This window comes from Triturus cristatus, chromosome 9 (assembly GCF_964204655.1).
Source record: "Triturus cristatus chromosome 9, aTriCri1.1, whole genome shotgun sequence".
Classification (NCBI taxonomy): Eukaryota; Metazoa; Chordata; class Amphibia; order Caudata; family Salamandridae; genus Triturus; species Triturus cristatus.
Window position 1 is genome coordinate 663,485,898 of NC_140592.1, and position 27,146 is coordinate 663,513,043.

At 44.3% G+C, this 27,146-nt stretch overlaps 1 protein-coding gene across 1 annotated transcript in view; it reads right to left on the minus strand.

Moving 5' to 3' along the window:
- The window catches only part of PPP1R37 (protein phosphatase 1 regulatory subunit 37), a 551,713-nt gene that overhangs the window by 436,119 nt on the left and 88,448 nt on the right, over positions 1–27,146 (minus strand). The window contains exon 2 of the mRNA XM_085625734.1: positions 11,792–11,889. Within this exon, the coding sequence (XP_085481860.1) occupies positions 11,792–11,889 (98 nt within the window). The remainder of the gene's footprint in view (positions 1–11,791; positions 11,890–27,146) is intronic.

Below are 27,146 nucleotides of genomic sequence, written 5' to 3' on the forward strand. Positions count from 1 at the left end.
TTCTTTACCGAGGAAAACCTGCAAAATACTCTTTCTCCGAGAAAGGTATGCTTCTTGCGGAGGTTTCTATATCGGTGTTAGGCAGTTTATTTTGGGCCATTTTTTTTAATGATCGCCCCAGTTCTGGTATTAAAACATCAATGCAACAACAACAAAGTTTATCGCTGTGTGCCATTATCAGATGGGAGATAGCTTTGGATGCAAATGTTACTCATGCACCCCTAAGATTGTTATATTTTTTAACCTCAACCAGAGCGATGTCATTACTTTCGATCATCTGTAGGCCCGAAATTTCAGCAAAGCAACTCAACAAAAAAGTCCTATTCATATATAGTTCATGGTCAAAGATAAACGAAAAGTCCAGGCTATAAGGGGCAGGATGGGAGTTATTACCGAGACTAAATACCTCCGAAATATTATCATTGGAATTATAAATGACATTACCTAGAGAGGAAGCAAATAAAGAAGCATTAGGGTTCAAAATACTCTGAACTATAGGAGGAACACTTGTATCTAATGTCACTGCATCTTTGGTACATTTAATAGGTACACTTGAGTTCAGAGAGGAACAACAAGGACCCGATGGATTGTACTCTGTTTGTCCAACTTCTTTCTTCAGAACATTTAGATACAGCTTCGGTGATCTATTATGGATAGGGTTAGGATTGAAACGTAACTGTTTTGTCCTTTATTTTTTTATTTATCCTTCAACGTTTTTCCCTTTTTTCCTTCTTTTTCTTACAGGCGTGGTTACTTTTATTCTTGAAAGCATTTTCGTTAATAGGAGAGTATCCGACTTTAAGACGTTCCTCTATAGGCTGCTTTGAAGAAATGACACCAGTTTTTAGGAAGATAGGGAAAACCTTTCGAATTGTATTTGAATTTGTATTTTCCGTCTTAGTTTGGCGGCGAAACATAGCTAAAGACTCAGAGTTGAAGAGCTGCTGTAGAGTAGAGGAGTGCAACTTATCGAGTATATCTTCATTTTCGTTTTGTTATTTCTACTAAAGAAAGGCTTACCAGCCTGGGTGCCACAGTCCCGCCCTTTAGCATGTGGAAAATTGTCTGTTTGAGTAGAATATAGCTTGTCGGATTCTTCCTTCAAAAGAAGGGGAGTGGAAGATCCCTTCCCTAGATTAGATATACTGAGGGGAAGTACGCAAGCTTTGCCTGGCAATAGTTTTGTTCACAGGCTATAAACTTTGTCAAGGCCAAAACAGAGTCCAAAATAGAGTCAGAGTTACTTATTGATTTCTCCATTAGGGCTAGGATGGAAGCCAACACTCTTTCTAGGCAAAGTAACGATTCAGACATCAGCAATTTTGACTCTGGATTATTAATTAAAGGAAGAAAATTCGGGGATAGTTCAGGAGGTAAAGAGCCCCGTGAATCTAGTAAGCTTGTTCCGCTGGGTGTAATACTGAACAGTTGCAGTTTCGCGGGATGATCCTTGGAGGAAAATGAAGTGGCAAGAATAAGAATCCTGGACGATTCTAGATTTTGAACATGAGACATCTTGTGAGACTGATCTAAATTAATGTCAGGTAGCGTGAAGTCTTCCATTATGTGTTTTTCCGCTTTTGGGACCAGTTGAGAAACTCCTTCGGGTTCAAAGACTCAATTTACAAGGGAGTGTGAGAAGTTGGCCTGGCGTATGCTGGTCACTAGTTATAGTGGCTACCTTGCACCAGTCCAATTCGACTCTTATGGTAGATAGGTTTAAGACAACCTTTTAAAGAAAGCTATCCTAGTGGTAGCTGTGGAGAGCAGCCTTCAGGCTAAGTCTCTGAGGAATGTAAAGCAGCTTGTTTTACCTTATAATCTCTTGAATTACCAAATGAAAAGGACACCACACAATTATATATATCAAATATATATGTATTTATTCTTAGATACACTCTACTAATCTCTTTATGAGATTAGAACCCAGATACACATTCAAATGTCAACACTTCTCAATAAATTAAGCACAAAGATGGCTGTAGCCCTAGGGGCGTACCAGACCATATACTAAAAAAATGGGTTAACAAACTCGACTTGCAAAATGAAGAGGCCTAGGGCCTTGGGAATAGCTGGGGCTTTACTTCTGCAGTGTTAGCAGGTAAGTTATCAGCCCACGGGAGACGCGTGCAGTGTCTAAACACAGCCGCGGGTTTCCTATAGGTTTCAATGGCGAAAGTCGCTGTTTGTATTTTAAAGTTTTAGGGCACTTCGGAGAAGTCAACAAGCAAGCCACTTACAGGGTAAGTATTTCGAGGGCCAACACACACTTGGGAACCGGCGTGCACGAGTTATCTCACCCAGGGAAGCCGGGTGCATAGGTGTCTTTTGGTGTCGGGTCGCGATGCTGTTTTCAATGGAGATCACTGAAGACTTGCTGCTTGTGACGACTGGAGAGGTGTCCGCTGGAATCCGAAGATGGATTGGAGTTGAAGAGGACCTGAAAATTGAGGGGACAGAGTTCAAAGTCACTTGCCAGTGACCGGTGGCCAGCAGGATGGATGACCACTGATGTCACGTCGCTTCAGGACGTCGATGGTGATTTGTCTCTTCGCTCACGGGGTCCAGGAGAGATCGATGATGACCAGCAGCTGGATTCGGAGGGTCCCACGACGTCTGCAGCTGATGACGGTGTCGGCAACCGGATTGGAGCCAACAAGCCTTGGCAACTGCAAGTCTCGTGTGGAGTGAAGATTGAAGATGATGCAGACCAGCAAGGTCTGATGGACTTACCTAGCAAGGGTAAGTGAGGGCAGGCCCGGAGCAACCAGGAGAGCCCTTGAAGTAGATGAGAAAGTCTTCGGGTGAGTCACTAGCCAACGGGCAAGCAACCGCGAAGACGCCTTTGCAGGAAAAGTTCCACAGGAGCCCACGGTCACTCGGGACAAGGTAGGCCGCTGATTTTCGGTACCAGACCTGCTAGGGGCTTGGACTACAGCTGGTCCAAAGCACAAGTTCGTAGAACGTTGTTTAGGGTTTGCACTCGAAATCAGTGCACGGTTCCCTGGTATTGCTGTTCCTCGTCACTCGTGGGGTCCAGACGCCACAGCTTCGCTGGGGACTCAAAATGGCCAACGAGAGGTCAGGAAATCCGCTTCAGGGGACGCAGGGACTTCAGACTGCGGCGGGAGCGGTGAAGTTTGCAACCGTCGATGAAGAGTTTTGGTGCCTGCCAAGCAGGGGAGTCACTCCTTGACTCCAAGGGAGATTCTTCAGTCTTCCAGAGATAGTGGAACGTCGAAGGGCCAGGATTCTTCTTTGTAGAGTGTCGTCCAGGGTTAATCTGAATTGCATTGGCAATGCTTGGTATCTTATAGTGAAGATAGGGGAGGGACTAGCTCTATGACCACTCCTCTAGGAGGGTCAGGGTAGTGGGTGGTTACACCCACTTCCCTTTGTCCAGTTTCGTGCCAGAGCAGGGGCAGGTAGCCCCTGAACCGGTTTGAGCTGGCATATGCACAGAGGAGCCTACTGCTCCCCCAGTGCAGGACTTCAAAGCACTCTAGGAGTGCACCCACCCAGCTCCAATACACTAATTCCTGTCTGGGAGGTAGTGACACCTCCCTGTGACAGGATACCTTTTGTTGGGCTTCCTCCACTGCGAGTTTCGGTCAGCAGCAGGGGGGCAGCCCAGTGTCTGTGCTGGTGGCATCCATTTTGTGATGCCAGGGCTCTAGAAGATTTCTACCGTTTAGTACAGTGGGTACATGTCATCCCCTCTAGAAGGGTGGGATCATACTCCCACACCAGTTACTGGTGTGGGGGTATGATTTCAAGTTGTTTGACACCAAACACGACATGTTTTGATGCAGTCATTCCAAAGTTAGCGTTTACCGCGAGGTTATAATGCACTTAAGAGTATATGGTTTAACCGCATCCACAAACAGCAGCAGAGAATAGACTCTGGCAGCTGCAGAGGGGTCCTGCTCATGCAGAAGCACCCCCTCACATAGTAAACCAAGCACCCTGCCCTCAGGATTGTTAGGGCCTGCAATAGGGGTGACTGATAGGTTTATATGTGTGTGTATGGTGAGATATGGGAACCTATACCTCAGTGAGGAGTGCTAACACTACCTCACACAGGCTGCAGTAGCAGGCCTGTGGTGTCAGATTGTGAATGCTTCCCAGGGGTGGCATAATACATGCTGCAGCCCCTGGTAGGCCTGTGAAGTACCAATGCCCTAGGTACCTAAGGTACCATATACTAGGGGCTCGTAAGGTACCACAGTATCCAAACACTAGTGCATCTAATATGCACACCAATCATTTAAGGGAGTAAGCAGATAGGCTGGAGTCCTGGATAGCAGGATCCCAGCCAGACTAGTAAAAAACCATTCAAACACCAGGAAAAAAGTGGGGGCAACCATATAGTCAGATTCCACTTTCCTACAGGGAGTGAATGGTTACATTTGCCAGCAAAGAGTCAACCACCCTAAATTCCGAGTGTTGACGATCTGTAGGCCAAGATCCCTCGATTTTGGACGGTGGTATGGAGGGTATTACTGGTAATGATTTTCCGGGAATTACTTTAGCCTCTACATGAATGAGGTACATGATCTTCTTGTTCTTTTTACAAAGACTCCGGCATCCCCACTGATTTTAAACTCGTCTCTTTTTTAGGAAGGGATGGTATTAAAACTCTTCAAAAAGTTTATTTGCAGTGAGTTGTTCCTTAGAGGATTAGCTCTAGTTTTTTTGCAAGCTCTTGTGTACATCAATCTGCCAGAGAGTAATTTTTTTGTGGTCATATCTTTGTTCTTTTATTACAAGTCCATTAGCCAGGCTGGCCGGCACAACCAGAGAGATATGGCTCCAATGGCACTAATGTGTCGATGCGCCGCTTATGTAACACTGAGTACCATGTTTCCACTCTCCAACATACAGCACACTATCTCGCAATCTCACGAGCTCGGGTGGGAGATTGCATTACTGGCTGCCAGCGCAGGGCTCCAGCACATAAAAAGACGCAGAGAGGCGCAGGAAGGGGAGCCGCGCTTGTCTCCAGTAGTCAACGTGCTTGTCTTCAAGGACCTTCAATGATCAGAAGTCACTACAGTTATACACGACGGGAACCCTCTAACTCCAGAAAACCTCCAGTGGATCTTTTTACCAAGGACAAATTGCAGTTATAGGTTTGGAGATACCAATGAGCTAAATTGTAGTGGGGTTTAGACAGGATCCTAGGTCCTTAATTGCTTGAATGCTTGAGTGCTTAGCAGCTTAACAGCTGAACATCTGAATGGCCTGGTAGTTTAGAGTCTTGGTGGCCTTGAAAAGCTTAAGATGCATAAAATGCTTAAAGTGCAAAAAACATCAGAACAAACACAGGGCAAAAACCAAGGCTAAGCCACAGGGAGGGGTCGGGGGTGGGGCAACAAGCTTTACGATATCTCCTATGCCCCCGAACCGGTCAACCCCCCTCTCCTCCTCTACCCCTCCACCTCACCGCTTCAGGCCAATCATTCAGTCCACCTTCACTGTCACTCTGCTGCTCTACGCGGCTCTCCTCTAATTCACTCCCCAGGTGATTTTGGTGATACGAGAGATTTCCTTGCCTACTGCGCACAAGTGACCACTTGCTGATTGGGGAGGGGGGGGGGGGGTGGGGCCTAGGCAGCACTGTACTTGGGCCATCCAAGGAATACACTTAGTAGGACCAAAGTAAGACGCTTGCTCTGATGGTTAGGACCGACACCTCTAAGTTTCCCCATTCCAAAGCCCCTCCCCTTGATGGAAATACGGAGCGAAAATAGATCATGCCTATTTGTTTTTTAATATCCAAAAATGCCTAGGACACTCGTCCCTTGGCCAACTCAATGTTTCAAGTTGATATATTTTATCATTACTGAAGGAACGGATTTGTTTTGGCAAGTTTGAGATTTACGGATCTAGTCCAGTATTGTTATGTTTATATGGGAATACCTTTAATTGGAATGAGTATGGTAAAAACAGATTTTTTTTTAAAAACACACAACAAGCTCATGCTCGGCAAAGTTTTTCCAACTAGGTTACAGTGCACATTTCATCTTCTGCTTTAAAATGCTGTTGCTGCGTTCTGCAAATGGAAAAAATAGCACGGATATGCAATGTGCAACAATCTGGCCCACTCAGTGGAAGAAAGCAAGAGAACACAAAATAGAGCTATACTTAAGACTATCAAAATGAAAGAAATGGAAGACCAAAGTAGCCACGAGGGCCAAGATTTTATGATCAAAGGTTTGTAAAAATGGAATGTTAAACCTTTGAGTAATACTCCAATACGGAGTCCAAATTGTGCCCATTATATATGCACAACATGGTGCCTTTTTCTTAAAAGGATGAGCGGAAAAGTGGTTTTCAGTTGATCGAGCCTCCCTCTCATACAGGAGTTAAATCATTGTACTGTACTGACTGTGAGAATCATGTTAATTGAAATTGTAGTGAAGTAATTAATCAAGCATCCGCTTTTTTTTATTGTTAACTGTACTTTAATGGTTGCCTTGTCAATCGAATAAAGTTAAACTGAAACTGAGCATCCCACTCTTTTAGGATAAAATATTATGTGGACCAATGCATCTATTACAGAAAGGTAAGTGTGCAACCTACAGGTACAGTTGGAACCTTGAAGTGTTCAGTAAGACCTTATCCTAAATGAGTACCACAGAGCTGGAAACAAACATACACTATCAATATTCTGAGGCATCTCACATCTGGACTGAACAATGATTCCATAATGGACAGAGTTTGGAAAATATGGTATGTAACTTTCGTTCCTTGAAAGTACATAGTATTGAGGCATTAACTATTTTAGATACATCTTAAGTAACCTAAATCAGAATATTCTCACTCCGAGTAAGAAAGTCAATAATTTGGGAACCAAACATGGCCTCAATTCATCCCTTCTCACGTTTTATCTTGAAAAGCCCATACACTGGACCAATGATTTAACCAATGAATTAACCAATTCACTGGTGAAATCATCATAATTGTATAATCTGTCTCTGGAGAAGGAGTTAATAGAGGCGGTAGAATCAGATATGGGGCATACAGAGCACAGGTGTGTAGCTTTTGTTATGCCATGTAACAGCAATCAATATCAAATAACTGTGTTGAGATCAAAGTAGAAAATATACACCATACAAGAAAAACATTAAAGATGCAAGGGAAAAAGTCATTCTGTCACACATTCCAGATTAAGAAATGCAAATGGGAAACCATATACTTTATACATATTTTCTCAGTCTCTGGAATAAGATCTCTTGTTTCAGTATTGAGCTCCTGGCCCGGAGTTACCATGGTGAGTGAAACAAGATCAACTACCCCAAAACTGCACAGTCTTTAGGAGCCATGGAGCAGGACTCAATAATTCAAAGACCTGCAGATGGTGTGGCTGAACCTGAGCCACATTTCCGAACAAGTTGACAGAACTGCAAGCAAAGGCTATGCCTAGAAAAGAAAGAATCCATTGTCAAAAGGGGAAGACAAATGCCTGCCTCCCGCGGGCAATCAACTCTCCTGGCGCAGATATTATTAACTAAGAGACTGTAACTAATAGCTCCTGAGGCGGAAGCCGGGAGATAGATTAGCGCTTTTAAAAATTGTTATTGCTGTTATTTTCTTTATTTCTTGGCTCCACTTACCGCCGCTACTTCCTTGGGCACTCTCCCCCCTTGGAACACTTGCTCGAGACCCCGCTGCACAGCAGACCAACGCTGTCGCGGGACACACCTCGCCTTCGCCGCCATAGCCGGAAGCGAGGCCACGCCCACCATTGCGAGGCCACACCCCCCCTCCCACTGCCATAAAGGATGTGCCTCGGCCGGACGCGCAGCGGACGAGCGCAGCGGGCGCGCCGTCTGCGCGCCGAAGGCGCGCCTAAGGCAAGCCCGTCTGCGCCCGTCCGCGACCGACCGGGACCTGGGGCCTGTCCCCCTGTTGGTCTGAGGAAATACTCCTCCATAGACATGATCCGACTGCATTCACACAGGGCTCCCCCCCCCCCTACCCTGTCCAAATGCGAGTCACTGGGACTTCTTTGCACCAGAGATATTTTCCCCGAGATAAGAAGTCCACCTTTAGCTCCTCTTCCCAACACTCCTAACGCTTCTTCCCTACCTAATGATCAAACTGCATTTAATCAACTGACCGTGATCTATCTCAACACACGATCACTAGTAAAGCATCAGCTGGAAATCTTTGCTTTATTAGACTCTGAGCAGCCGGATATTCTCTTGCTCACAGAGACCTGGCTGAATGATGATTCCGCTCCTGACTTACTCGCAGCGATTCCTACAGGTTACTACATCCTCCACGTAAACAGAGCTTCTGGTAGGCCGGGAGGTGGGGTAGCAGCAATTATTAAAAACTCCATTCGGTTTTCTGCCTTGACCCTAATCGCCATCCCTTCAGTCGAATTTCTTACGGCCAGACTGGAATCCTCCACTACCCCACTTGTCTGCGTGTTAGTCTACCGCCCTCCTCAACCCATGCAGAGTTTCCCTTTGATGTTTGGTGATATGTTGTCTCAACTCATTATCAACAACTCAAGAATTCTGGTCTTGGGCGACTTTAACTACTGGCCCTCTCATGCCAAGGAGAGCACCTGCTCTATATCATTTACTGAGCTTCTATCCAGCATGAACTGTATTCCACACATAAAAACAGCTACTCACATCAAGGGCCATTTTTTGGATCAGGTTTGGACATCCAACCTAGATATTTCCGCCCCTCTCATCTCTCCCTGTCTCTGGTCAGACCATTTTATAATTTCCTTTTCTATCATAGGCATCCCCACTCCGAGAAGACCTAAGGAAGGAAATCTCTTAGCCCGGAACTGGAATAGGGCTAATCTTAACGACTTTGCCACTCTACTTAAAACCTTCACCCCCTCCAGTCTGGGATCTATCGACACCCAAGCCTCCGCTCTTATACACTGGCTGGAGTCAGCCAGCGACATTGTGGCCCCTCGTAGACAATTAAAATCTAAACGCCCTCATGATGCCCAAAAATGGTTCACGGACGATCTCAAAGCCTTGAAGCTGGGCCTCAGGCAGGCTGAGCGTCTGTGGCGACGAGACTATGCCCCCGACAAGAAACTGCACTTTGCCACCCTGCTCAAAAATTATAAACTAGCAGTCTTGCAAACCAAATCCATGTATTTTTCAAATAAGATTGTCAGCCCTGCCACTAAAACCAAGGACATCTTCCTTATTGTTGAGGAGCTGTCAAACCCAGATAGGATCACCCCTAAACCCCTCCCATCTCAGGCACTCTGACTCTCTTAACCTTTTCTTTATTGAAAAGATAGCCAACATCAAGAAGAGTATCCTATCCTCAGCCCTCTCTCACCATCATGGGCCAGAGCCCGCTCTGCCTCTTCTCAACTCCAAGCAGCTGACCCAGATCCCGCAAATCTCTGAGACAGAATTCTTAGTTCTTCTTAAAAAGGTTGCGTCAGGATCCCCCACTGACTGCTGCCCTCCCTCAGTTCTCCGTGAGGCCTTTACAACTTGCCCCTCTCCCCCCATGGCATTGCTGAATAAATCTCTCTCCTATGGCATCGTCCCTGGGTCATTCAAACGAGCTGAGGTCACACCTATCCTTAAAAAACCCACAGCAGACCCACAGCCCTGAGCAACTTTCGACCCATTTCCCTCCTTCCATACCTTAGCAAGGTCCTTGAGGCTCATGTGACCAACACTCTGAGCACTTTTATCGAGGACTCTCAGTTCCTTGACCATCAACAGGCTGGATTTAGACCCAACCACTCCACAGAATCTGTCATACTTTCAGTGATGGAGGAATTACGGAGAGGGGCAGACTCCAACATCAGTCAGGCCCTGGTGCTCCTGGATTTGTCGGCCGCCTTCGACACGGTCGACCATGATATTTTGATCAGCCGTGTCGGGGAGGCCGGCATCCAGGGCCTCGCGATGGCCTGGATCCGCTCCTTTCTGAGCGGCCGCCATCAGGCGGTCCGGCTCTCTCAGTTCTCTGCAGACGAGGTTAAACTTACCTGTGGTGTCCCGCAGGGATCCTCCTTATCTCCTCTCCTTTTTAACTTATATCTCACCCCCCTCATCCGCTCGTTACAAGGCAGTGGTGTCACCGCGTTTAACTACGCGGACGACATCCAGCTGGTTTTTAATATTGATTCCACGGCCCAGTCCGTTGACAATTTTCAATCCACCCTTTGTCATATCAGTGACTGGATGGGGGCGAACCATCTGAAGCTTAACCCCGACAAGACTGAACTTCTGCTTGTCGGGGGCATAGCCAACCCTTGGAATTCCACCTTTTGGCCCCCTAGGCTGGGCACCCCCCCCACTCCCGTCAGCTCAGTGAAGAGCCTAGGGATCATTATCAGTAACGATCTCTCAATGAAACCACAGATTAGTGCTGTGGTGTCCTCTAGCTTTTTTCAACTGAGAAAAATTCGTAAGATCGCTCGCTTCCTGACCACCGAGGCCCTCACCCTGGTATTACTGGCACTTGTCATCTCCAGGTTGGATTATGCCAACTCTCTCTATGTTGGTTTACCCTTCTACCAACTAAAGAGGCTCCAACTGGTCCAGAACCAGGCAGCACGGCTCATTTACCATCAACCCAAACACCAGCACGTACGTCCCCTTCTGAAATCCCTCCACTGGCTCCCAATCACTGAGCGGTGTAAATTTAAACTGGGCTGTATTATTTTTAAATCCCTTGCTGGCACAGGTCCTCTGTTTATTTCCTCACTTCTGCACCCATATGTTCCTTCCCGTACCCTTCGTTCTTCCTCCCTGGCTTTTCTCCAAATCCCTAAGTACAATCGTAAAAAACATGGAGGACTAAGGTTCTCATTTCTTGCCCCCTCTTTTTGGAACGCCCTTCCGTTAAGCTTGAGACTGGCCTCCTCTTTAGCCCATTTTAGGGCTCTTCTGAAAACCTATCTATTCCGTATAGCCTACACTTAGAATCTTCTTAGCCTCTTGGACTGTTTTGTTTTCTGTCTCTCTGTCCTTAGCGCCAAGAAACCGTCTGGTGTTAGCTGCGCTTTATAAGTTCTTTTTACATTACATTACATTACATTACATTTACAACGTATAGCGGTTTACCCAATTCAGGCAAAAATGTAATGCCATGTCGTTTGGACCAGCATCTTCGTGTTTACAAACAAATGAACTCCCAACCAATACACCAAAAACATAATTCATTATCACTCTGAAGGCTGCTGCACACAGCACTTCCAAACTAGAAGGTAACAAAGTAACATTGCCGGTGATTATTCAAACAACATTTTCACCCTTTCGTCATATCTGAACCAAGGCAAAAATCAACAAGCAAAATAGGACCATATGCACATTTTACTGAAACCGGGATGAAGCTTATAGACTATATGCTTCAGCAATTCAAGAACATTTTTATGTATGAGGCAGTGCCATTTTAAACCTGACTGTCTGCCTGATATTCATCTTAAGAGCTTTTTACCGATACAGTTCATGCTTTTAGTGGCAGCTAAGTTGTGAAATTAATGAACCAATGCAAAAGTGACAGCTCTTTCATAGAAGAAAGCCATGGGCGTGCTGTTTGCATCAGACTTCCAAACTTGATCTCTCACCAGTTCAAAAAGCTAAGTTACAGCTCACTCAAGTAATACAGGTTTTCCAAACATTGATTATGAAAGTTATAGATCACCCGGGGGCTAGATTGCAATCCAGATGAGAAAAAATGATTTAAAAAAAAAATGACCGCAAGTGTTCAGGGTATTTTCAGTAATCACAGCAACGGGACACATCAGCAACCAATATGAATGCAAATATGTGGATCCTACCTGAAGCTGCTTAATGAGTTTGGGAATCTGTTTGCAGTTCAATTTCTGGCAGGCCTGCTTGTAGGCACCAATAATCTCATCCACCGTCACATTTTGAGCTGTACATAACAAAAACAACAGATTACAAACAGCTTTAAGATTACTGGGAAGAAAATGTTACCTACATGTAACAAAAGTGCTTCACTGTTGGCATCTATAGTATATCCGCATGCTTAGTAATATTTACTGCTGACAGACAAAGTACTTTTAAATGTAAGCACTACTTGCATATCACATTTCATAGCCCATCAACCTCAACTTTGGTTGGACTATTTCCTGTTAAGCCAATAAATGGAAGGGTCATAAAACCCACCCCCATAGTGCAGACAGTGTGCATTATGGGTCAATAACAGCCTCATCAGGGAGGATCACATGAATCTGTGACAATAGCAAAGCTTTAGAAGTGTAGTTTACAGGTTATGTTTCTCTTCAGTACTGGGTCAGTCATTGATTCACATGCAATGAAAGAATAACAACCTCTGTTTATACCTCGGAAGGAAGGACAGCGAAGGTTCATCTCACTGGAATAAATTCCTCTGACAACCTACATAAATTTGTCATGTAGTAATGCTCCACAACTGAGCACCAAAATCTACAGAATGCTAGCTACATACCCCCAGGATCAAACTATGAGTGCAGAAGGTTATGAATGCCTTGTGGTTTACATCTGATTAAAGTGTGCTGTAATTCTGCCTGATGATAATCTTCTAATATTATGGTAACTTTTTTTTATTTTTTTTTCATCGGTTTTATTATTTAAAGACTAGTAATACATCTCATGAACTTGTAGACAATATCCTCACATTAAACATAATATCATATCCTCATTACTTTGTAGTTCCGCGCAAACTGTGCAATGCATCCGAATGCGCAATCATGAGGACGTGTATTACAGGGAGAACAAGGACATATCCAATCCGCAGAAATAAAAAGAAAAAACATTACCTGGTCACATCAAAAATACTTTTAATACTGTCTAATGATCAAGCAGAGAGTCAGTTTATGTCATGTGAAACATACAGCTACGAGCCCGAGAGCGAGAGGAAAGAAAGTCATGAAAATTCCACAGGCACCCCACATACCAATTCAGAGGACAATGAAACACAAAAGATTCGAACATTAACACACCGGCCGCATTTCATCCCAGATCAGTGTAAAATGCAATAAGTGGGGAATGGGCAACGCACCTTTCATTTATATGGAATAGTCGTGCCCCAAAGTAACTACGCACTGGATTAAGGTAGTTGAATTAATAGGACAGATGATCGAATCTTCTGTCCCCTTCACCCTAGGTAGCAATGTTGAGTGCTACAGACAAGACTATTTGTAACCATGGCATTTGCCCTTGCCAAAAGGCCCGTAGCCATGCCCTGGATGCAAAGAAGGGCACCCAAGAATGATCACTGGCTACAAGACATGACATATTGTAGAGATCCAATTGAGATATACTCTGCAGACATGTACATCAGGGCTCGACCAAAGGATTCTTGTAGTCTACTCCAGTCTACTCCAGTCTTACAACATTATTCTAACAACTTAATAAAATTGATAATTCTTTACCTAGACAAGGTTTACCTTTTTAAACTAGAGAAAAAACAAACAAAAAGCATGTTCTGGGGTTTTTCAATTTAAGAGGGAAGGTTTTCTTGACCTTGAAAGTATGCAAGCTTTTTTGTTCTTCTAGAATGAATGGGTTAAGAAAACATTTAACCATACTAATAAACAAGCATCTGCAATGCATTGCAATAGGTCTCGCATTTACGCGAGTTTGAGCTATTAGCATTTTAAATGACAATGCCTTTTATTTATGTTATGGTTTTTAGATCATAAATATAAGGCATTGTCATTTACACTGTCAATGGCTTAAACTCTCACAAATGTGAGACCTATAGTATTCCAAATGCTTGAAGGCATCGCTGAGTTGCACCCTTCTGTCTCTCATGGCCCCTGAAGAGTTTCCCGTTTGCTACGAGTTAAACAAACAAGCTGGTGGTCACAACTGCGCACGTGAGACCATCCTGCACTAAGAGAAACTCATTAAAAAAAATAGTGCTTACAGACTATAGAAGACGTACCGTGTAAAAGACGAAGTAAAAGGGCCAGTCCTCATGGGAGGTTACAAGTGTAGACAAGGTGGTACTAAGGAGAGACTAACAAGCCTAATAGTGAATCAGAAGCTAGCATTTATGAAGGACAATGACAAAAACAAATGACAAATATGGCCGGAGAGGGGCTGGAGCTTCAAGTGCATACTCCAATACAGAATGGCTCGCAGAGCAGCGCATGCACTGCCGAGGCTCGACCTAAAAACAAGCATTTGCAATGCAATAGGTCTCGCATTCACGCGAGTTTGAGCTATTGCCATTGTAACGGCAACGCCTTTTATTTACGTTTTGGGTTTTAAAACATAAATAAAAGGCATAGTCATTTACAATACTAAAAGCTTAAACTCTCACAAACGCGAGACCTATTGCATTGCAATAAAGGGCCTTCTCGATTGCTTGTTAGATTGTAAAAATCAGAGAAAGAGACTGGCCTGCGACGTCTTCAAAGTAGTGATAAATAGTGCAGTGAAGAAGGTAAGTGTTGTAAATTACACAAACACAAAGTGTGAAGTGAGAGTTGCATAGGATCCGAGCTATAAACACTAACAAAGCGCTCCAACACCTTTCACACTGATTACACTGTCGCGGCTCAGGAGGAAGAGCTGGAGGGGGGCTATTTCCTGCCCTCTCCGTGATTTGAGCGTGCAGGGTGGCATTGCGTAATGTCATTGCTATCTTTGGCCTAATAAACACTCCAGCTGTAGTAGGGCCCTGGCTGCACCTCCCAGTCCAGGGTCGGCTGTGCTTTATGGCACACAAGGAGGGAGAGAGGGATGGTCTGGGCTGCAGCTCTGGCCTCGTACAGTGACCCTGCTATTACTAGTGAGCGAGAGGCGCTTGGGTGGTGGTGACGGCGGTGGTGGTATTGGTGGTTTATTTATAAAGTTTTGTATAGCGCGAACAAGACCCAGATGCGCATCAGAGCGCTTCACAATTTGGATTGTCAGAGGTAGAAAAGGGGGTAGACAAAAAACACCAGGAACAAAGAAGCGTCATTTGAGAATGAATGCAAGGATCAATGAAGAGGGGTTCTCAAAATAACACCACATTTAGATAAATATAAAAGCGTGCATGGAGAAGAACAAACATAACTAATGATAGCATAACCAAACAATTCTGGGCTACACATGTTCTAGACTCCTAACGTAGTTAATCTAAGGGCGGTGAATGAGACAGATGAAGCATGGTCATTTAAGGCAAGAACTTGTTCATAAGGATTGTTTTCACTTCCTTTTTGAAAGACTATGTTGATGAGATTCTGCGGACTTCCGGTGGGAGAGAGTTCCAAATCTTTGGGGCGGAACCTGAGAAAGCTCTGTGCTGCATACTCTTTTTGCAGAAAAACTGGTTTCAAGAGGAAGGAGTTTGCACTTCTTGATGGCCTGCCCCCTCCTGATAGTTCTAGCTTTTGCACCAAGTAACGGGGGGTATTGAGATGGAGGGCTTTGTGAGTCATGTAGGAAATCTTTAGTTGTATTCTAGCTTCAAATGGCAACCAATTTAGGGATTTTATGGATGGGGTTATGTGATCATTTCTCTTTGTACTCATAATCAGTCTGGCTGTGGCATTTAAGCAAGCCCTTAGAGGTGCGGGAATATTTGGGGAGGCCACATAGCGTAGCACTGGTTGTGGTATTGGTGGTTCTATTGGTGGTACTGGTGGTGGTACTAGTGGAATAGGTGGTGGTATTGGTGGCAGTATTGGTGGCAGTATTGGTGGTACTGGTGGTGGTGATGGTATTGGTACTAGTGGTATTGGTGGTGGTACTGGTGGTGGTGGTACTGGTGGTACCGGTGGTATTGGTACCGGTGGTAGTACTGGTGGTGGTACTGGTGGTGGTAGTACTGGTGCTAGTTCTGGTCATGGTAGTGGTAATGATGGTGGTGGTGGTACTGATGGTGATGGTACTGGTGCTAGTACTGGTCGTGGTGATGGTACTGGTGCTAGTACTGGTCGGGTGGTGGTACGGATGGTGGTTGTACAGGTGGTACTGGTGGTGGTACTGGTAGCAGTACTGGTGGTGATGGTACTGGTGGTGGTAGTAGTAGTAGTGGTGGTGGTGGTACTGGTAGTGGTGGTGGTACTGGTAGTGGTGATGGTACTGGTAGTGGTGATGGTACTGGTGGTGATGGTGGTACTGGTGGTGATGGTAGTACTGGTGGTGATGGTAGTACTGGTGGTGATGGTAGTACTGGTGGTGATGGTAGTACTGGTGGTGATGGTACTGGTGGTGGTACTGGTGGTGGTAGTACTGGTGGTGGTACTGGAACTGATGGTGGTAGTGATGGTATTGGTTGTGGTGGTACTGGTGGTGATGGTACTGGTGGTGGTACTGTTACTGGTGGTGATGGTGGTAATGGTGGTGGTGTGGTGGTACTGGTGGAGGTACTGTTACTGGTGGTGATGGTGGTAGTGGTGGTACTGGTGGTGGTACTGGTGGTTGTGGTGGTACTGGTGGTGGTGGTGGTGGTACTGGTTGTGGTGGTACTGGTATTGGTGATACTGGTGGTAGTGGAACTGTTGATACTGGCGGTGGTATTGGTGAGGTGGTAGTTGTGGTGGTAGTGGTGTGTGCTTCTTTAAAGCAGTGTATTTTATGTCAGACGCACGCGAGCAATTATGAACTCTATTCAGTGCGGTGGTGCCTTAGACGCTTGTTACACGTCGCTTATCTGTAGCATATAATAGGAAACCGCTGCAAACGGCCACATAATGCACTACTGAATGGAACCCTTTGTGGGCAGAGTATGTTTTTTTTCTCCTTCTGTTGAATATCGGAGTCAAAGGACAAAAAGAAGCATGCGGGTGAAGTAGTTATTTAAGCGACTGATGCTCCAAGTCTGCAGGATTTACCACTACCCTTTTTCTTGGGTTTTGCTCTGCCAAGTTGAATTCATTGTTGAATGTAATCGTTTAATGTGCGGCGCACGTTATCATTGCCTTTATTCGTCTGAATTAAACATGCCTTAATTGTGGTGCAAACAAATTACTGTTGGCATATAAGAGCAAACCACTGGCAGGTTAGGTCTCGTGATCAGGAGAGGGAGTTTTAAGAGGCTAAACATTGTGATTTACCGCCTGTTGTGCTGTAGTTGTGTGTGCTGCTGCCTGAGCTGAATACAACGTGACAGAAAGACGTGGAAGGGCTGTGATGGCAACATTCTTCAGGCATTTTATGGAAGGAAAAACTATTCAGTTTTAAGCATCTTGGATAATATAGCAATAAGATGGTTTGCCACATCTTCCTACCCATTGACGTCATATTGCAGATTGTCTGGTATCAGCAGTGGGTAAGTCCTTGCGAGACAACTGCAAGCGCTACTTCCTGCCCTCAAAACCACGGATGCCGAAGCTGGACAGAATTGGATCTGCACCCTTCATGATGACGACAAGATGCACAGTTGTGTACAGTACACCCCCCTAAGTTTTTGCGACGTTTCCAAGCGACACAAGCGCTGAAGCCAGCACAGTGGAAGTGTGCGCTAACTTTGTTATGATAGAGGAATCTGTATCACACCAGAAAGCCAGCCTCTCACTTTTAAAATCACTAGTGCGAAACCACAGCACCTCACACGGCCAAACTGTTGCAGAGTAAGACTTGTCTTCCTTCCTCACCCAGCATGAGCTCCGTCGGTTTTTAGTAGGAAAAAATAAATAAATACATTGAAAAGAAAACAAGCTCATTTCAATCTGTTTTTTTCCGATTTGAAACAGTTGTATATATTTAAACGTTTTAAACCTCCGTAAGCACGTACATACATTAGTCATGAAAGAAAATAGTGCTCACCGACTACAATAACGCCGACCGTGTAACACCGCAAGCAAAAGATCCAGTCCCGATGGGTGGTCACAAAAGGAGACAGGGAAGTAAAAAGGAGGGGCTAAGATGCCTCATATTGAATCGGAAGCCAGCATTCACCAAAGACAATGCCACCAGCCAATGAAAAATGTGGGCAGAGAGTGGGTGAGGCTTCCACACAGGGATGTGGAATTCCTATAGCCCGACGCCCAGGACATATTGTTTGGGGTCAAGGGCAACAAGTTTTAATGTCTATTTTGTCCTTGGGACAAGTAGGCCCAACCCCCTACAGCACAAACCCTTTAGCTGCCAGTTTACAGTACCACATTATGGATCAAGGAAGGGCATTGTCTACAGTTAAGGTAATATGTGTGTCCATGTGTTAACACTGTTCAAACTTGTATTTATGGTTCATTAATGCAAAGCCTTTATTATTAGGGTGAGAACTAAAAGTAAATGTCAGCTCTGCCTGCACTACTGACGGTGGTTCCAGTATAAACGTGTACACACGTTTTTAAAGTTTAGTAATATGAGGCTATGTATAATGCTCCCAGAATGCTCTCTGATGATATGCAAATATTTGCAGAAGCTTGAAAGCAACCATGATGATTCTTGCTTTCAAAATAAAATGTTCACAAAAAAATGCAAGTAGGAAAAAAATATTTTACTAAACTACTGTAAGATTTTAGGTACCATATCTTTGCAGCATCATGTTGATGTATGCTTGTATTCCCCAAAAATATGTATAATGGAAAATCAGTGTAACCAATTAAAATAAGATTTTGGGAAACAAAAATAAACAAGCATTGGCAAAGCCAGTAGGTCTGAAATTGGTGGTCAGGCTTTTAGTTTTGTCAATCCGTGACTTTTTTAGGCATGGTTTTTGTAAAACCTTATCTGTGTGGGAGCTGCAGGGCCCTCGCCATTCTAACAAGCATTGGCAAAAGCAAAAAACAGTTTTTGGTCTCAAAAAGCACACATTGCCACAGCAGTTCCAGGCACTGAACAAAACTACTTTGTGTGCCAATATGCTCCTTGTAATAGAGCAGAATACTGTCACTCACAGTGAAGCCAGCTGATAGACCGAGAGAAGGAGAGAGAGAGAGAGAGACCTAATTTTACTAAACGCAAAAGGTCATGGTTAACCCCAGGCCTAATTAGAGGCCCAATTATTAAAGAAAGTCTCAAAAGTGCATCCATGGTGTATATCCTTGCATTAAGTGCATATATACAGTCTCCGTGAATTCACAAAAATTTACAGAAATAGGCCAAGAAATAGTACTCCTAGAAAATATCGGTGAACTGCATTTTAGCATGAGCAAATGTGCATGTGTAGATTTGCTCATGTGAAAATCTGAATGTTTCAAGTTCACTTTTCCTCCAACCACTTTTTTCCCCAACCCTGAAGAAGTTTTACGTCTGCCACTGCCAGGAGTAAATTTCCAACCTTTTTCAGTATGGAAAAAGATTAGAAAAGAGTTGGTGAAAATCCTTAAAACATGCAAGTTAGTAGGTTTGCACAAACGCAAAAGGCCATTCCAACCCTTGAACTATTGCTTACCACTACCTTCAGCCCCAGTATGTAGACCTGCAGAAACGTAGCAACATAAGGGAATTGCTAGTATTCAACCCCTACTATGGTACAAGCCCTGGCATAATTAGAGAGGCTTTATCAGAACTCTTGCATAATGAGATTGCTGCCGTAATTTGTCGCCATATTACATGGCACAAAAGGGACAAGTGGATTTTGTTACAGGACAAGTAGATTTATGAAGCAACCTGCCCCATGGACAAGTAGATATTTTATTAAATTCCACACCCCTGTTCCACAGCACTTCCACATCTAACCCTACTACATCATACCTCGCAGAGCGAGCAGTGCATGCGCATTCGCTTCAACGCTAGGCTCGACCTACTGAAGAACTTTAAACAAATTTGAATTAAGTTTCAAAGTTAGTCCGTTCTTTAAAAAAAACTGAATGACCAACGGAAAATGCTTGTACTGCAGGTAATTTACTTGCTAAAATATACCAGTAAAGCTGTTAAACACCTATGTGTTGGTTTCAATAATGCAGAAAAACTGTAAAGGACCATGTTAACGCACAGCAGCTGATCTGACGGTAAAAAAAAGACAAGTCAAATATTTAAAAAATACTCATGGATAACGGGTCTGAAAAACAGAAAAAGGCCATTCGGTTTCCTCCTGTACTGGTATAGCAATTACATTTGAAAATGATTGTCATAACCACCTTGTGCTAATTAAATTTGAAAGCAATGGGAAAGAGCATGCAATGAGTGGACTGTGGTATATTTGTCTACTACCCCCACCCCCTTTTTGGCACATTTTTCCTTCAGAGAAACGGCTCGAGCTGGTCTGACATCCATGATGCAGTCTGACTGCCATGCTCTTAGCACTTAGCACCTAATATGTTCAGAGAACCTGAGTTATAGCGCATTTGCTGGTTGTCCTTGGTGAGAAGCTGAATGTGCGCTTTACAACAGTGCAGTCAACTCCGAGTCCCTTATTTATATATTCCAAATGGGCTGTACTATAAAGATAACCAATGGAGGGAGAGAAGGTTTTCAGTTTGCTCACAACTGCTGGTACAATAGTAACTGGAGGACAGGTCATTCATTGAAAGTGCTTTCAGCAGTGGGCAATTACTTAGTGCAAGCACTGCATATAGCCTCCTCCAAAATAACAAAGAGCCATCTGTCTCTGGCTTAATCCAACCGTAAAAAAAATTCAAGCCTCACTGGCAACCGTTTCAGTTGTTTTAGACGAATGCATCAGTTAAGTCTTTAAAGGATTTAGTGGGATTGAAGGCTAAAGTGTGTGCTTAAGTACACAAACTGACAAAAACTGTTCTTCTCTGGGGAAAAAACAAAATAGGGAATTTGTAATTTCCTGCTCTTAAATAGAGAACATGGGCACTCTACTTTACATAATTATTAGTACTGATATTCCCTGGACAGTTGCCCTCTCTCAAAAATAGGCATTTCCTGCATGTTTAATGCACTTGAATGTGGAATAGGCATTTCACCAGGTCTATAAAAGATGTTTTAATGAACAAGTAACTTATCGTCGGTAACACATTATCAGGTAGAGACTATCTAGCTGCAGATTCCTGATCTTTCAATTTCCCAGGCGTCAGGCTGGATTTGGAAACTTTTGCTGAGCAATACCCAATGCGCGCGCCGTCCGGAAGCTCCATTCAGCTCCGCGTGATGTTGTCAGCAGTGTCAGTTATGTTGTTGCGGTACCTATATGGCGCCACCCAGGTGTGCGGACGTTCGTACTTTTACGTTTTTTCCACACCAGAAGCGCTGAGCCACGAAGTAACCGAAGCAGTCGTGTGCAACACTAGGGCCCTGAAAGGAGGAGTAACCCAAGCCTTACAATATTAGTCCGCAAGGCGGGGAGGCATGGGTGGGGCTGTAAGGAATCTCCAGCTAGATAGAGCCTCAACCAGATAATGCATTATCGAAGGAAAGTAACTTGTTCATCTAATAGAGATTTCTAGCGGCAGACTCTTTACCTTTGAATTAGATACCCAAGCCATACCACATACCATCCCGGCGGTGGTCTGCGGACAAATACCTCAAACTATAAAATCTTGCAGGACCAAGCGGACAAAGTGCCCGTCCCTGCAGACCTGACCAGGCAGAAGTGTTTTGCAAACATGTGCAATGATGTCCACGTTGCCACCTGACAGATGACTTGGACTGGGGCACCCCAAGCCAAGGCCGTAGTCGCAGCCTTTCCCCTCGTAGAATGGGCCCTTAATCCCTCAGGGGCCTGCTTCGTTGCCAGGGCATAGCAGATCTTAATGCAGAGAACAATCCAGCGAGAAATGGTCCTTTTCTGCCCTGCCCTGCCCTGCCCTTCTTTGCTCCCATGTTGGTCGTCTGCCCAGAACTCTTTTGTCCGGTTATGGTAGAAAGACAACGCTTTTTTTTTAGGTCCAGTCGGTGGACTTGCTCCTCTTCCTTAAAGGGATGCGGGGGAGCAAAGAAGGTGGGCAACGTGATGGATTGACCCAGATGGAATAGGGTCACAACGTTTGGCAAAAAAAAAGGCTGGGTGAGGGGCACCACTTTTCCCGGAAAGAACATTAGATAGGGAGGCGAGCAAAAGAACGCCTGCAACTCACTCCCCCCCAGGGCTGATGTAATCGCCACTAAGAAGGCTGTTTTGATGGTCAACAGCCGGAGTGGACATTGTGTAGAGGCACAAAGGGAACACACATCAGCTTGGTGAGGACCAAATTAATGTCCCACTGTGGCATAACAAAAGGCGTAGGTGGAAACAAGTGATCCAGCCCTTTTAGAAATCTATGTACAATAGGAGACTTGGAGAGAGGGTTGGTCTGGCAGCCACATAAAAGCAGACAGAGCAGAGATATAACCCTTGAGAGTTCTTAAAGCAGAGCCCAGTTGGGCAAGGGTTAGAATGAATAGCAGGACAGTAGAAAGAGAAGCAAAAGAGGATTAATAAACCGTTCTGTACAGTATAATACAAATTTCTGCCAACTGTAGGTGTATACCGTCTTAGTAGAGAGACGCCTGGTCGCCAGAACAACATTACAAACCTCGGGAGGATGGTCAAAAGCAATCAACTGTATCGCTCAATCTCCATGCATGGAGGCAGAGTTGACAGGTTCGGATGGAGAACCCTCCTCAGCTGCTGCGACAGAAGATCCTCCCAAAGGGGCAGCCTGATCAGAGGATCGATGCTCATCTTCAGAAGCTCTAAATACCAGACTCTCCTTGCCCAGTCACAAGAATGACTTAGGCTTGGTCGCTCCTGATCTTCAGAACCCTGGGCAGGAGTGGCACGGGCGGAAAGGTGTACAGCATGCCCGAACTCCACTTGCGACGAAAGGCATTGTCAAGCGATAGCCGCCTTGGAAACTCCAGCACACAGTATTGCTGACACTGCGCATTCTCTTCAAAGGCAAACAATTCTAACCAAGGTTTTCCTCACTGTTGTAAAAGACCATGCGCCACCTCCGACTGGAAACGCCATTTGTGATGAGCTATGTATCGACGGCTGAGTAAGTCTTCCCTGGCGTTCAGAGAACCTGCCAGATGTTGAACCATGAGGGTTATGCCCTGCTGTTCCAACCAGAGATGCAGGGCCTCTCGATAAAGGGTCCACGACCCCAACCCACCCTGCTTGTTGCAATGCCACATGGTGGAGGGATTTTCCGTGAACACCTGCACAAGCTTCCCCTTGACCGAGGGAAGAAATGCTTTTAATGGCAATCAAATCGCTCTGAGCTCCAATAGATTATGTGGAGCCCTGACTCCGCCGGAGACCAGTGTACCCTGAACTCCACCTCTCCCAGATAGCCGCCCCATCCCAGAAGTCGTGCATCTGTCACCACTGTGAATTCTGGTTGGGGAAGAGAGAGAGGTCTGCCGTTGACCCAACTGCGGTTCATCAACCACCACTGCAGCTCTCTTGCAGTTCCTTCAGAGATCTGGACCACATCAGTGAGATTTCCTTGATGCTGTGCCCACTGGAACTTCAGGTACCACTGCATACGCCACCTAACAACCGGAGGCAATATTTCTTATGTATCCATCCTCTCCCACAACGTTATAGGCCCAAGTTGCAGGTTTAGGAAATTTAACACGCAGTATAGCGCTCGCAAGCAGGATATAAAGCTATAAAATGTAACACGTAACAGTGTGTAGTTCTGCCGTATACTGGAAAGCATTACAATCTTGAGTGTGTGGTACTATCGTGTTACTATGAACAATGCCATAAGAACAAAAATGACATTAAAAAGGTTTTGTGAGAAATGCAACTTCTAATGATATCAGAACTTCCTAAATGCGTGCATCAGTCATTTGATTCACGGAGCACACATTAAACCTTGCATGAATGACACACAACAAACGCGCACACACAACACACATGCAGGCACATACACCACACATAGCACATGCGCACACACACATGCTGGCGCGCATACACAAAGCACACACACACACACACACACAACAAATGCACGCACACAGAACACACACACAGGCACACACCTAACCCACGCAGCACAGGTCCGGGGGGCAATATTTATTATGTATGCAAAGTGCTGCCAGGAGCACTCGTTACTCAGACGCCTGTGGAATACAAGAGAGTGTAGGGAGGCCATCTTATCTCCAAACCGGAAGACGCGCCAGAGTGGAGGCTTAAGTTAGTTGAACATTTCACTCGTACAAAACCAGAGAAATTCCGCCGTTATAGTTAGTTCAGCTAACTATAAAACTCGCGTCCCCGCAATGCACTGCTGATGACGTCACATATTACATCATTCATGACATGGTCAGTGACATCACTGATGACATCACTGATGAAATCATCCACGTGAAAAGCTGATGCACCTTCTCACACTCTAATATAACCTTTGACATATCCACTGTAAAATACAGACTACCATTTTCGAAACCATTGACACAGCAATACCAGTTACTACATACACACTCACTGATTCCTAGTTCTACACACACATCCACTCATTCACCCATACAATCACTCATACATGCAGTCACTCTTCAATACAACAGTATCATATGCACTCACACACCGTACTCAGCCATGGAGTTACTCACAGACCTAGTCAGTCATGCAAAGAATCAATCACACTCCCATTTACTCACCTATACAGTTATACACACACCACCTCACTTATTCATACAGATACTGACGCATACTTACTCTTATACAATTACTGATACAAGTACACACTCATCTATACAGCCACTCTCACAATCACTGACTTTCACGTATAGTCATTTATATACTCAAACTCTCACATACACTGCCTTTTACATATGTAGTTACTTGGACATGTACCACTGAGACAGCCATTTACTCACCAACACACCCATACACACACTCATCCACCCATACAGCTGTTTCTACATGCACTCTTGAACCCATAAACCCAGTGAATCAACCACTCACATCTATGCAGTCACACACCTCCCACCCACCTACACACACACACACAGTCAGTCTCCCATACAAATACTCAGGCAACCAATCAATAACCCATATAGACACTCATGTAGCTACTGACCAACCCATGCAGCAGCTTATACAACAACAGACAGATACAGATATTCACACAGTTTAGTCACTAATCCATGCATTCAGTAAGACACATTTAATCACTCACTTACACAGTCAGTCATGCACAAACTAAATCCTCCATCCAGACACTTATACATCCACTCATTCTTCAATACACCCTGGCATATATATAATACATATTAAAACTATGAAGAAACACAGCCACTGGATGATGTCATCAGTGATGTTATCAGTGATGTCACAGACCATATCATGAATGACGTAATATGTGACATCAGCAGTGCATTGCGGGGGCGCGAGTTATAGTTAGCTGAACTAACTAGAACGGCGGAATTTCTCTGGTTTTGTAAGAGTGAAAGGTCCAACTAACTATAAGGTCCCTGAAACTTATGTTTTTTTCAGAGAATTTCTAAGGTTTTTTTAAATGCTAAATTTCTAACTATACCGTCCCCAAAACCTATGGTTTTTTCATTGTATATATATTATATAAATATATATACATATACACACACTATGGGGTCTATAGAATTTGTATACAATACTGCAAAAACTAAGCTCAAACATTTTTCCAACTGTAAAACCCCAGATGTCATTTACGCAATCACCCGTCCTTGTAAATTTATATATATTGGCTGAACACCACAGATTATAAGAATAAGGATTTGCCAATACAGAAGTCGCCTGAGATGCAAGGTAACCAATGTACCACCGTTTAAACATTTCAACACACTGGGTCAGACTGAATGACATCAGATGGCAGGTGATCAAAGTTAAGAAAACACTGAATAAAGTGGAACTTAAATGGATCCTCAAATCGGACAGCTTCCAAAGAGGATTAAACAGAATGGAAAATTGGAAAGCTTTGATCTGAGATTTCATTTTGAGTACAATGTATACTCTATTTTTTACTGTCAAAGGTCTTTTCTCTCAGTTATGTAATTCTTCCTAACTGTGAACCAAGCCAACCCATGACAGGGACTGTACCACCCTCTTATTCCGAGGCTTTACCTAATCCCCCTCCCCCACACTTTTCCGGCACTGGCCCACACTCAACATGGCCTTTTTGAATTGTTTATCATATTACGGCATGCTTACCTCCCTCCCTCCCCCCCCCCCCCCCCCCCCTTATGTGTGAACGGAACACAACCATTATATAAACAGGTTCAAGTACCAATCCAGTATGGTTGACATTTTCTTAACCCTTGCGCTCTTTTTATTTTTTCTCTTTTCTGTGGAACTAAACAAAATTTGGATTGAACAGTATGGCTCATTGACTTAAGACTTCCAGGAGTTGTCTACCGTAACTTGGATGATCTCTTGAATTATTATGGGTTAAACAGCATTTCCCTCTTTACGTACTCACGAGCTAGGTCCTCATGTTTGCCGTCCCTAACAATGTTATTTGTGTATTTCAGATTGATGAATCTGGGCATTCTTGCTGATACTTACTTGCCCAACTTCTGGGATCTCCGTATACAGGATCAGGTGACACTTTGGTAAGTACGAACGCTAATTTGAACAATGCATTTGTTATATTGGTTGTCTCATGCTACTCGCTTTGCAGGTTTTTTCTACTGATCAATAACCCTGATCCACCTTCAGCATGGGGCATGCTTGGCTTTTTCAATGCTAGTCCATCGTAAATTGGCCTCCTGCACTAGATATTGACATCAGAGGTCCACTAATAGAATTTCCGAAGCTCACCAATACTCGCTTTTACACATGGTAGGGTCCAGCGCACCGCTTTTCTCGCATTACGAGTTGCGGCTCACATGTTCTACAGTACGTTTGTTGTGTTGACTTGCATGACGCAAGGTGTGGTGTAGTGTAGTGTTGCTCTCGACATTTAATTTTTGCATTCACTTGCAAAGTGCATGCCATGGTGCAGCATCACTTTTATATGGGCCTACTCTTCGCAAGACGGAGCTCCACAGCATCGTACCGCTCGTATCTGCATGCTATTGTTTTCCCCACAGCACTACATGCTACTACAGTGCTATTTTAGATCAGTTGTACAAGATATTGCTCACTCAAACAAGCACAATTAGCATGTTCTCGTGCCTCTTGCATATTGTACTCTTATATGCTATTATCCTTAAAAGATATTTCTTCTGAGACCTGATTTATTCTTTATTTCCTTTTCTTCTCTTTTCCACTCTTAACTCTACAGGTGTTACTGTTTATATTTTCCATATATGATTTAATTCACCAGGCATATATTTCTGTTGTCCTGATGATGATCCTGTATTGATAATGGATCGAAACGTCAACCTAAAAACACTCCGACCCTCTTCATGTGTATATAT